Source organism: Saccoglossus kowalevskii, chromosome 5 (genome assembly GCF_978046115.1).
Source record: "Saccoglossus kowalevskii chromosome 5, keSacKowa6.1, whole genome shotgun sequence".
Classification (NCBI taxonomy): domain Eukaryota; kingdom Metazoa; phylum Hemichordata; class Enteropneusta; family Harrimaniidae; genus Saccoglossus; species Saccoglossus kowalevskii.
The window spans coordinates 18,731,681-18,745,238 of NC_140645.1; the positions used below are offsets into that span (position 1 = coordinate 18,731,681).

The 13,558-nt window shown below is 37.8% G+C and overlaps 1 protein-coding gene across 1 annotated transcript; it reads left to right on the forward strand.

Moving 5' to 3' along the window:
• The first annotated feature begins 511 nt into the window (after positions 1 to 511).
• Positions 512 to 12,856, forward strand: LOC102808021 (uncharacterized). The gene is made up of 9 exons (XM_006819588.3): positions 512 to 617; positions 1,136 to 1,168; positions 1,511 to 1,644; positions 2,804 to 3,062; positions 5,764 to 5,943; positions 6,192 to 6,416; positions 6,969 to 7,166; positions 7,986 to 8,117; positions 12,404 to 12,856. The coding sequence occupies exons 1-9, from the start codon at positions 512 to 514 to the stop codon at positions 12,772 to 12,774; spliced, it is 1,638 nt and encodes a 545-aa protein (XP_006819651.3). The 3' UTR covers positions 12,775 to 12,856.
• Positions 12,857 to 13,558: the final 702 nt, after the last annotated feature.

Genomic DNA, 13,558 nt, shown 5'->3' on the forward strand with positions numbered 1-13,558 from the left:
AACAATAGCGAAATTAAACGCCAGTGAAAATAAATGCTTTTATAGTATCTACCAATCCTCGGGGGCGGACATCCGGGCATTTTCTACCGCCTGGCAACCTTCGCGGTGAAAACAAAGACCAAAAACTCACAGAAAACGGTACTTTGCGATGGTTGTTGAGAGTGCCCTGAACAGTGTAACAAGATTAGCCCTACGTGTGTAACATATATGAATTTGGTTGTTCAGGATTACTTCAAAGTTGAGTTTGTGTTGTTTTCTCGAATTTTCACCGGCTCCACAGGCGTTCCACAGCAGCGCGCACAAAGCCCATAGAAATACGTGGTACAGTGGTGCGCGTCTTAGCAACGTAGAACGTCCGTGACGTAGCTGCGCCCCCGAGGATAGAGCTATTTTTTCTATCCATGATGTGCTGATGTGTTCATCGTTTTTTTTTTTTTTTTACAATTTCTCAATGCATGTTCCTGTTGCAGCTTTCATATAAAAATAATCACATGTAATCTTACACCTCAGAATGATGTATTCATCCGCGTATTCAGATTGCGATCTTCAGTGTTTCTATCTGTTTACTTTTTTAGTAGAAATTGGTGTCACCCGAGCTGCCGGAATAGAAGTAACAGGTGAGATGAATAATTTTCAAGTTGAGTCTAAATCACCACGCCAAACAATTTTTGTTTTCAAATGAAGAGCTCGATGACGTGATAAATATATAACGGATTGGACGACACATAGAATGTCACGACGCAAATCCAATTCAAATCCAAGTTTTGCTACAAAATCTCTTCAATATAATGATGATTTACCTCATACCAAATATTTTTACAATGTTAATGTAATGAAAGTTTATTTGATATATGATTTCTTTCATTGAATCGCGTAATACATTTTTTTCCTGGTGAGACGTGACGCTCGGTGACGTCAAAATGTCTTTGGGTGTGCGTTCGTTCGGAATTTAAATTACAAGTATAGTAAATCTCCCACAAATATTATTTTTAACAATATCGATGATGTGGAAGGCCTTTCTGTGACCTAATTACGTCACAGAAAATCTCCATCGCCAGAGGGCGCGACTTACCAGAAAGATTTTTTTTACGAGTGACTGCCTAACAATAGCTTTATTTCTCCATTTCCTTTGTAGTAGAAAGAACCACCACCGACAATGAAGGCGTCGGTAAGATAATCCACTTTTTTTTTATTTTAGCATAATTGTATATGGAAAAACAGTTAAACAAAGTACATCATATCCTTCAGGGGTAGTGAAAAGCTCTGGTAATAGCAGCGTACTATTACAAATCGGGTCGAATTGAGTTTGCAGTATGTATGTGTGCGTGCGTGTGAGTATGAGTTTTTATTTAGTCCCGTTTTGTGCGGGGGGGGGGGACGTGTAAAAATCAATCATGCTAGGCTAACCCAACCGTGGCCTTCTAGTCCCATGTCTATTAATTGAAACTTCCAAATGATTACTTCGGTGAGACACTTCTTCCGATGCATTGTATTTGTTTAATCATTGCAGTGATCTGTGACGAAGGGCCCACTTATGTCAGCGATGAAAGCCTGACGATCGTCTCGCCAAACCACCCGGCAGAATACAACATCTACGATCAGTGCAACTATAACATATACACCGATGAAGGATACCTTATAATGGTATGGTGCATCGAATTATAAATATTATTAAGCTATTTATTTCAGCGATCCATCAAAATATGTTCTCCTATCTTGGTCTACGAAACAGATTGTGTTTATTGGGCAGAATAATAACTAGTTACGTATGCACATTAACTAATTACGTGTGCACATTGACAAATTACGTGTGGCACAGTATTTAATCACCTATGCCCATTAACTAAATACGTATACACACTAACAATCTCGGTAACTTATCCACAATAATTATTTGCGCATACACAAAACTAAATACGTATGCAGACTCGGAATTGTTAACTACTTATGTACAATCATTAATTACGTATGCACAAACACTAATTGTACAACACTACGTATACATGCTGATTAATCACATATTTGCAATAATTATTTACGTATGCACAATAACTAATTACGTATGCACAATAACTAATTACGTATGCACAGTAAGAATAAATTATGTATGTACATGTATATTAAATAATTAGGTATGCACATGAACTGCTTATGTGCATGCATTAACTAAGTAAATATATGCATGAACACTAATTATTAACATAGACGCAATATCGTATTACTTGACGAGAAATTTACATATAGTAAATCTCAGGAATATATGCTAGAAATCCTGGTGATAAAACGTATTTGTGACAGTTGGAGAAAATCTAAATAATCAAGCAAGATCCCGATGAATGTCGCGTTGTGTCACCCTGATATTTGAATTTAAATTGTTGGGAGCTCAAACCAAACTGTCAGTGTTCATTGCTTTTTGTGATAAATAAAGATGTTCGTCTCTTTGCGGTCTTTTATCCAAAAGGCACACTTTTAGCATTAACTGGCGGAGTGTTCGTGGGTGGATCGTTTACTAATCTGATTAGCATTTGTGCAATTGTAGACTGAAAGCAACTACGGTAAATGCAATCACTGCCGGATTAGGTCAAATAAAAGCTGGTATGTGAGTGAATGAAATTAATCCAGGATATACTGTGAAAGTTCAAACTTCGGGAAGCTGGGTTTGACAGTTGCCATTAACGCTCTTTCATAAGATGGATCTGCGTCACTAGGACAATTCGCGATGTGTATCGATTATGTAGGTCGATATATCAATTAAAGATATTTTATTATTTTTTAATTAAAATATCTGGATTTTTATTTGCAGCTTCAATTTGAGGAGTTCGATATCGAAGACTCTCCTAATTGTCAGAACGACGGACTTTTCATCAAAGATGGCGATCAATATTCTTTTGATTTAGGTGTTTACTGTGGACAAAAAGCGCCCGATAACATCGTAACAAGCGGCAACAGAATGACAATGAACTTTTTAACAGACGGATCGGAAGAAAAAACGGGATTCAAAGCATTTGTTGAGAGAGTTCCTGATGACGGAAGTTACGATGCAACAAGAAAGGAATACTACGGTATGTATGACTGGGTCGTGTTCTTATTCGACTGCTATCATTTTCTAAAAACGAATTATTTTCAATTATTCTTTGAGATTTTTTATGCAAATAAACGGGGCTTAAATAATACGATCAGGCCAATTTATGAATCTGAAAACTACGTATTTTCCATACGATTAGGTCAATTTATGAGTCTGAAAACTACGTATTTTCCATACGATCAGACCAATTTATAAATCTGAAAACTACGTATTTTCCATACGATCAGGCCAATTTATGAATCTGAAAACTACGTATTTTCCATACGATCAGGCCAATTTATGAATCTGAAAACTACGTATTTTCCAATGCCGTGCATACAATCGTATTATTCTCAATAAATGTAAACAGACACTGTCGCAAAACATCGATTCAAATTCCTACAAATCGGCCTAACTTGTCAGATTTAGAAAATGAAAAGATAAATTAGAACACAATGAAGCGACATTCTTCGTACTGGAAATACTAATTTAATACTTGCGTTTACTAAACTGATTAGTACTGCATTATCTACTGTCAAGAGGCACCGTCATGTCTATGCAGTAGTAATTAAATTCAGTAGCCGGGGATTTCCGGGCATATATAGTAAATGGACACTGGAATCACCCTTTTTATGAAAACATGGTCCCTCCTTATTATAACAATATATTGATTTTTCATTACTGATTTCGAGTAATCTGTACATATATCAACAATAATGTGTATTGTAGCAGCAGAGTCGACGACAATCCTCCTATAATCACCGAAAATATAGTATTAATTGTTCAAGGTCGAGTCAATGAATTGCCTTGACTAGTTCTCGAATTTGATACATGTGTATTTCGTGTGTATGAAAAAAAACTTTGGAAATAAAAAAAATGAACATGTTTTAGAACGGTATTCAAACGTTCATTGAATGTTATAAATGTATATTGTGACACGTGGAGAATGAATGAATGATTTCAAAATTTCAAAATGGCGGACATTTATCTAAATCCGAGAGGTACCACCAATATAACAATACTGGAGAGAATCGAAATATACTAAGTTTAAAAAATGCAGACATTTTTGGCATATCCCAGATTACCGAACAACTATGTAATATTAATGTTGGAGATATTCAATTTGCTTTTTATACTGCGGCGAAAACACTTTGTATGAAATACGAGTGACTAGTATTATCCTCGTAAGTATAAAAGAAGAGTCTGGGCTCAAATTACGCGTGTAGCGAATATGAAGCATTTGCTAATACATTTGATCAATACCAAGTCTGAAATTCCCAAGAAATTAGTATTATTAATACATTCATGGATATTTTTCTCTGAATGATCTAAAACATATTTGCATTATGAATACGACATATGAATTCTCTAGATTTTAAAACGTCAGTTGTACCTGAAAATTTCTCACTGTAAAAATCATTTTCTTACGCACACTTCGATCAATTCCAACCAAACTAAAGACGAATTCTATGTTGTCTTAATTTGCCAATTTTAAACGGGCTTTGCACATTGAATCTCCCTCTTCGCTTCTTTTATGATCAACCATCTGTTGACTAATTCATCCAGTTAATGAAAACACAGGATGGTGTAATCTTAAAACTATTAGCTGCTTATCTTAGGCATGAGATATCAGACTTACTGTAAATATATTAGTATTTCTTATTATCGCTGTATTCATTAAAGGGCGGTGGTCGTCGCGCCGCGTCCTGTTCGATATGGGACTCATAGCGATGTACACAACGCGTGTAAAATACATTGTTTACATGAAATCCGATCAAACGCTGAATGACGACCACCGCCCTTATATTGGATTATATGGGTCAATGACCTTATATATAAGTAAATTATTATACAATGACATTTCACGAGTTATGTAAAGTTATCTGTAGAAACCAAGTAGAAAGCAGCTAGTTTGTTTAACAGTTTGTTTTTTTTTCGACGAACCAAATTCTGCCATGAACATATGAATTTAAATGGAATACAAATTTTTAAATCTGCATAAACAAAAAGAGGCATAAATATATGGATTTAACGTGCCCATCAAAATTAATCGTACTGTTTTTAGAAAAATGTGTACTACGTTTATTAAAGTTTTAATCTTTTTTATTTTCAATGTTATCAGTTTCGGTAGGATTCTCCACATATTCTTACCTTGTTTACTGCGTGCATGCGTATGTCATGTAACTGTTATTTGTTTTTGTGACGATAGTGTGGCGATAAAATGAGCAGAACAAACGGATATCCACGGTGTACTTGATACATACGTGTATACTCATGGACCACTTGTTGGATTCCCTCGCCAATCACCCACTTAGCTCAGTCAGTAGAGGGACCACACCAAATAAGTTGGCTGATCTTAACATGGTTCACTTAAGTTCATTAAATCAAAATTTATACATGGCGCATAAAACAAGCGAAAGAAACAAATAACAAAATCGGGTTTACTTAAATCACAACACTGCAGAACCACCATACCCTTGAACGTGGTCGCATTAACCACAAGAACAAGTGTGCACATCCCCTTCCCATACGAAGCATAACTCCAATAATTTCAAGTACGCGTTCTCAGAGGTTATCGTTTTAAGGGATGTGTATTGATATTTTTATCCGAGCATTAAAACATATCATAAGGTAACTGTGTGTCTCATTGTGTCGTATCCACCAAACGCAATTTATTTATTTGCATATTTTCATTACAGTGTGTGGAGATCACGAGGCCACAAAGTCATACGGTGGAGTGATAATTTCCCATGCCGGGTACGAGAAGTCGCAATCACCTCCGAAATCAAACTGCTCGATCACCATCGACCCCCTTCAGAGGTTCAATCGCATACAACTGACGGTTTTAGATGTTATAATGTCTTCGGAAAAACGAACAGGTAAAGAGAAGTATTAAATATCAGTAGTATCAGTGTTGTGATTCGGGGATCGATTCCAACATTCGCGTGTTTTTTCTGTTGGATCGATTTTATACTAAATCGATCCATCTTACATATGTTAATTTGTAAAAACATATCGAATGGGTGAAATAGCAATTGATAATATGTTGCCGCCGCTTTAAATCTTTTAAAATGACACCCTTTGCGCACTTCGTTCGTAATACCTATTCTTCTATTTTGTATCGCAGATATTACCTGCGTAATAGAGATGGGTGTTCGTCGACCAGGTGGAGATATCACCTACGGGCATCACTATAAAACAGCAGGTGCTGAATCCTGTTGCCAGTCATGTAAGGCTACCAAAGGTTGCAAAGCTTGGGACTTTGATAATAATAGGGGAGATACGGAATACGGCAACTGTTGGTTGAAAGATACTCACCCGTACCCAATAGATGCAGTGGACGTTGTTTCAGGTAAAAAAAAAAACGACAATGGGATTAAATGATATGCGGGAAAATCTGGTAGAACATACTCATGCATGTTTTGTCGTTGTATTGTCAAGCTAAGACGGTGATATATTATTGCATTAGCTAACAGCATTATCCTTTAATGAAATTATCAACCAACTTACATCGATACTAGTCTAAGCGTAGACATGTTCATTTCAGAGAGATAAGTAATCCGTGCATTTACTCATTAGACGCCATATTCATGTCAATACCTAAAGACAAGGTAATTTTGATGATTCAAAAAAATTAAAATCAGTTTTCTTACTTCGTTGGTCCTGGTCCTTGGAAACATTGTCGAACACTCGTGTGTGTTCATGTCACTACCTAAAGACAACGTAATTTTGATGATTCAAAAAATAAAAAATCAATTTTCTTACTTCGTTGGTCCTGGTCCTGGGAGACATTGTCGAACACTCGTGTTCGCTCGCCCAGATAATTATAAATCTCACTATAATGGAAATGCATGTCCCAAACTGACCCTGATCGAATCTCGGTGTATTCCTCGTGTATTTTCAGGTATTATTGATCCGTGCACCGATCAATTTGAGAAAGTGCAGCTGTTCGAAGCTAATAAGCTTCTCGGAGGTGCCTGCTATGGGGTGGAGAAGAAAACATTCATGGCCTCCTCGTCTCTGGAACTTAGGTCAACTCTTAAAAACATAACAGAAGGCAGTAATGGTTTTAAAGCAGTATTCTCCCTTTATTACATGGCAGGTAATGTAATTACAAATCTATTTGACTGAACCTATCATGTGTCCTTTAAGACTTCAAATTGGAAATTGAGCCGTGAAATCCGAGCGACCAATAGCCCGTATGTAATTGATTTGGAGATATGAATATCGCTGTAATAGTTGAGATTGGTGTAAATCTTAGATTGTCTAAAAGCGACTTGATTAAAGTGCGGTGGTCGCCGCGCCACGCATGCGCCAGATATGGGACTCATGTGAACAAAAATGGCGACTTTGACTGACCAGCGAGTACACACTGAGACGTTTCCAGTGTCATTTCTCATACACCATCGATAAATACATCATCAATAAAAACTTCTTCATTGTGCGTTTTTTTAAAGTCATCTAAAAGTTGACAATTAAAAAAAGCAGTAGTTATTTTTAGCATAGAAAGTAAACATACTATAGAAGTGTATGTTCCGACAAATTGTGAATGCAAAAGAATCATGATTAAACACACATGGCGATGGATAAAAGTATGTGTGCACAGAATAACATCGGCGTGATGCAGAGCGATCTCTGATTGGCTAATAATGTACAGCTCGCATTCAAAAAGCAAAATGTAAATACACTCAAGGAGAAGAATGCTTAGCAGACAATACTCCTGCTATTAATTAGAGTAGGCGTGCATAAGACTTGAGAAGTTCTATTATTAGTACTGTCATGAACCTTACTCGCAGTGAACTTGAAACGCTGTGTGTATACGAAGCTAACAGTTGCTTCAACATTGCTCCTAGAATTGAGTTGTGCTTTCATTATCCCGAGCACGTTTTAATACATGTTGCGTTTGTGATTGATGTTTCAGAGGATGGAAGATGCGAGGATAAAGACTTCAAGTGTGCTAATGATCACTGCATCGTACCTTACCTTTCGACTGATTGTCTCGACCACTGTGGAGATATGTCAGATGTCAATGCTACTTTTTGTATACCTTTAGGTAATGTTTTTTTTTGTAATCTTTTATTGCTCTTTATTATATTTTTTTTTATAAAATATTGTTTGTACTGAGTAGCTGATAAGGTTACGTGTCATGTGATGGTACTGTAACTACCATTGAGGCTTGTTTGTGTTTCATCGTCAATATATTTACATACGGATATACATATTTTGTTTGCGTGTTGACTGGCCATGGATGTAATATTACTAGCACAAAGCCCATATACGAACGATTGTTGAATTAACGCACTCCATAGATATCCACGATGGGTCATGTAACTTTAGTCAGTCTTGAAAGAGGATTTTTTAGTTTGATTTTGCCCTCACTGCCTGACTAACTGATTGGCTGGCTGTAAACTCATAGTAGCTGCCAACATAGGAAGTAAAACAAGGGAATATCATCGCACCGCAATACTGCGTATAGTTAATAGAAGTAAAAATGTACTACTTGTGTGACTCGAATCGACGCTCGCGAACGGCACCAATTGGCCTTTCCTCACGTCACGCCACGTCACAGCGCGTCACGTCACATCACAATACGTCTTCCGCCCGGCCATAGGCCCAGGGCATCCCCGAATAGAATGCTTAATAACCGAGTTTATTACATATGTATGTTTAGCGACTATTAGTTTATATTATTTGTTAGTACTATTTACTGTTATTAAAGCTGCACCATTGCTTTCGAGTTTTACCATCTGTACAGCCAGATCTGACGACCTTTGCCCAACGTCCCGGTCGGCTACGATCGATTTGAAGTTTCATGCCCTCTGTGGTAATAAACTCAGCTATCAAGCATCCGTGATTTAGTGCCGTGCGTGAGCGGCGGTTCGCGGCGCTCCCTCCCCCTTCAGCCCGCAAAAAAAAATTGACAAATCAATTTGACAAACCCAGCCCACCGGAGGTGCAAGGACGCGGCTTCCGACCACGTCAATATGAGCGCGCGCCCTTACCGAATTTCTGGATCCGCCAGTGGTTCGAGTCACGCACAGTACAAGTTTACATACATTCAATATAGTATTTAGCTTGTCATGCATTCAGTGTTATTTTCTTGACTGACTGGCCGAATGACTAGTTAGCGGATGTGCGAGTGGGATGTTGGGTAATCTGACTTGCTGAGTAATATTGTTACATTATACCATGTGTCCACGATTATTATCCCATATAGTTCTGTGTTGAAATTCCTCTTTCAAAGTGAGAAACGCATGAAAGCCATGAATGGTACAGAACAGTCAGTTATATTGTTGGACTCGTCACGTTTCCTGATGAAACTGTTACGAAATCAGTCGTTCGGAATTTATCTTTGTTGGCACTTTCATTTAATAAGCCGATCGTTATATTATGTCAGTGGGATCTCTGTTATAAATTCTCATTACTCGGCATGATATTTGTATTAATATTATTTTCATGTTAGAGTGAAATTTAAAGACTCTTTTTGCGTTTTATTTATCTGACGTGTTTTCACTGAGGTTAGAATCGTCAATAGCGATTGACTTGCTCATTTCTTTCTAGGCATGTACGCTAGGAGTACGAGTGTGTTCCTTTCATTTGGTCGCATCATTTCGAACTTTAAAGGGCAGTGGCCGTCGCGCAACGCATGCGAGATATGGGTCTCATATGAACAAATATGTCGACTTTGCCACTGTTACGCAGACCAACGACTACAAACTGAGACGTTACGAATGGTAATTAGGTAATGGTGATTGGAAGGCATCGGTAGAGTCACCGGCGGTAATTAGTGCGAGTCGCGCCCAAGTCAAAACTCGTACTCGTGATTTCATTAGATGAGCGCATTGGATTGTGGGGGAAATCAATGTTTATCAACACACTTGCGCGGCGCGACGACCACCGCCCTTTAGCTTAAGGGTGTATTTTAAAGAATGCCAGTATTATTTTTCATTTGTTAACAATCAGTATCCATGCTTTGAGGCTAATTATGAATTCAACAACACAGTAAATCGTAAAATACTGCGAGTTTATCTTTCAGTTTCTGCAGTACCTCCCCTACACACAAAACAGTGTCGCATAATAGGCCACTTTCGTGACCCTAAAGGTCAGACAAACACAATTTGGGTAACTTTTAATGTGTTATTTTTTTTTCCTAACAAAAACATTTTACTTAAGTAGATAAAATAAATAGTCAAGTGCTGAAATATCTATAAAATGAATTAATTTTCGATTTCCATACCAACATTAGTACCAGGATGTGTGACCTTTAGAGGTCATAGAAGTCGTATATTATCCTATAAGAGTGAGCGATACTACGATGAGATATGACTGTAGAAATAACACAGGATCTAATCTCGAAACACAGCATATAAAGATGTGCGTATTAAACTAAAACTCTGCCCACGTTGGCTTACTAACCTCATTTCCTGCCCGGTCAAAGGCCTCAGCAGAAGATTAATGTCGTAGATAACAGGGGGCAAAGGGTATTTCGTGCGTTTTGAATGAAATATTTTACGATGCTGTATAAAGCATCTGACAACTATTTTAAGGTTTTTTTGGGAGGTTCTAAAAAAAACATGTTATTTTTAATCTGCTCTACTTTCTGTTATTGATAAACAGTCAATGACGCAACGATTGGGTATGTAACTCACATCGCCTGGCATAATAATAGAGATTAATGAGCTTTTTGTGGAATTGTACACACATTGTGGAGCACCATAGCCTATATAACGGCATACGGTACGAGAGCGGCTCCAAGCAAGTCACTCCGTCATCGTCCAAGCGGTGAATTCTTATACTACCCATTGAAACGAAAAAAATAAAACGAAGTGCGTACTTCTTCAAAAACGCCCTGGAGGTAAACAATCCTGGGTTTTCAATCACAGTTAAGCAATTGTAATTGTGTATCTATTGGGTAGAAATAAATGATTATTTTCAAACTCAATTCTCAATTTTCATGTCTCAATTCTCCTCCAACCTCAAAACAAGAAGTCTACCTATTCTAACATCCTTACTCCATCTTTAGTAATAGAGGAAGTAACTATGGCAACATATCCGTCTATGTATCAGAGCGAGTGCAAAGAATGGAGAATATTATTATTTTCCTGGATCTGTGGTTAGAAAAAAATTTAAACGAGTGGCTCACGCTGAAACGGGGGTTAAACTCGTGTGTTAATACATGTACAAAACTACAACTTAGTCAGAATTGAAATCAAGACTAGATAGGTGGTCATTGTAGAACTATATTCAAGGGATGACGATACACACTTTCACGTGACTCTTGGAGACGGTCAAATGTCAAAGTCCAGAAAACACGACAAAGTGCCTATTCAAGCCAAGTACGAAATTTGTGTCTATCTAGTGTCTTTTTGAAAGGTAATCCGCGTGAACCGAAACTACGTGTCACTCGACTCAAGACGTTTGACCTGATTTGACAATGTTTAGAAATATGACCCATATATGTCGTGTAAATTTAATCAATATATGTTACTCAAAATACAATGATTAGTTTAACACTTCCACCGGTCCTAATGGCACGGTCACAGGTGACACGGTGCCATGTGTCAATGCGAGACACTGACCTGCCCACGCATCATGCGAGGTACATACTGCTCAGTCCGTGTTGACATGCAATCAATGGATGCAGTACACCTGCGGGTTCTCATGTTTTTCGTTGTGAGCCATGTAATCCATTTTATTTCTTCTAATCTATGAATCTATGAATTGATTATGTTATATCCCTTGATGGAGCCACTTTACATGCATATGTATGAATTCTGAAAATATGGTCACCTGCTTAGATATTGATATATTTTCTCCCAAATATTGTTATCTCTTGTTTCTGGCTCACTTGTTGGGTCCGACGAAATGTGATACAGTGGTGAATGTCCATTGCTGAATGTATGTTGTCTTGGTGAATCAGTGTAATGAATGAGATAATTATAACGTTACATTTAATATTAAAGGGTGGTGGTCGTCGCGCTGCGCATGTTGCGACATTTGTGTTGATAAACATTGGTTTTCCCACAATCCAATGCGCTCTTCTAATAGAAATCACAAGTATGAGGTTTGCTCTGGGCGCGACTTGCACTAATTACCGCCGGCGACTCTTTCGATACCTTCCAATCACCTAAAAAATACCTAATTAAAGGTTGATAACATCTCAGTTTGTATTCGTTGATCTGCGTAACAATCAAAGTCGCCATCTTTGTTTATATGAGACCCATATATCTCGCGCATGTGTGGAGCGACGACTACCACCCTTTAAGCTCATTGCCTGTACATGTGTTTACTCTAAGAGAAATCGACATACTCATGTGTTCTACACTTGTGCGTCGACAGGTAAAGCGAGACTGGAAATGATAATTGGTGTCACGTTTGGAGTTGTTGTCCCCGTATGCGCAATCGCCGCATTCGTGTTGTTCTACTTATCAAAGCGTCGTGATCACCGGAGAAGACACCGAGACGCAGAACAGCAAGAGTATGAAAGGAAAAGCATGGAAGTGGAACAGCAAGAGAACGAGCGAAAGAGCCTGGAGGCTGAACAATTGGAGAACGAGAGAAAAAGACGGGAGGCCGAACAGCGAGAAAACGAAAGACGGAGTAGGGAGGGAGAGACACAAGAGCGCGCTGGGGTGAGCAGGGAGGCTGAACAATTAGGGGCAATTGAGAGCAAATACATTTTTTCACACAAGGCATATGGGCAAATATAAAACACCACACATGTTGCCATGGCTACGCACTACGTGCTGTTCAAGTTTTGGCGATATATTCAAAGATAAATCATTTGGGAAATATTTTCGAACAAAGGTTGGATCGTTTTTTTTAAATACCACAACACTTAAAATGGTTCGTTTTTTTATTTATTTTGGCAAGTATATATTTATATAAATTTTATAAGTTTTGTATTTTTAAAATGTGGTGAGTAACACTGTTAAGATGTTATTGCCGTTATTACGACACAAAATAATTTTTATAAATGACGATAGATTATTTTTCTTATAAACATTATTCAAAAACACCGAGGGATTTAAATAATATGATGCCATTAAAGGCGTTGAATGGTAATGACGTATTTAGAGGGGGTGCAGGGGTTGCCCCCTCCCTCCTCCTCGAAAATACCGTGTCGTCTTTACTCATACTCATATATCCCAGAATGCACTGCGTCGATGACGTCATTTTAAAGCCCTCCTCCTCCTTCAAACTGAACATCCGCCCCTGCATAATAGGTGTTATTATTTTCTGCACTGGATTTAAATATATACTCGGGCACAAGTTCAAGAGCACTCTACTCCTCCTTGTCAGTCATGTCGGTTTATAATTACCGATTGACAATAAGGTGGGTCAAGGTCATACAGAATGCAGAGGAACGTGTAATTTGTTTAACGAGGTTTCACTTAATACTTTTATATAGAGCAGATCCGTAAACAACAATTTGTAAAAATGAAAAAAAAAAATATTTAGTGTCAGTTTTTATAAGCTGTCAAAAATGTGGAA

Excerpts from the sequence above, each read along its gene's own strand:
- LOC102808021 (XM_006819588.3), top strand. The coding sequence starts at position 512 with ATGATGTATTCATCCGCGTATTCAGATTGCGATCTTCAGTGTTTCTAT. Across the intron at positions 3,063-5,763 it reads AACAAGAAAGGAATACTACG|TGTGTGGAGATCACGAGGCC; the intron begins GTATGTATGACT and ends TTTTCATTACAG. Across the intron at positions 8,118-12,403 it reads TACTTTTTGTATACCTTTAG|GTAAAGCGAGACTGGAAATG; the intron begins GTAATGTTTTTT and ends GTGCGTCGACAG.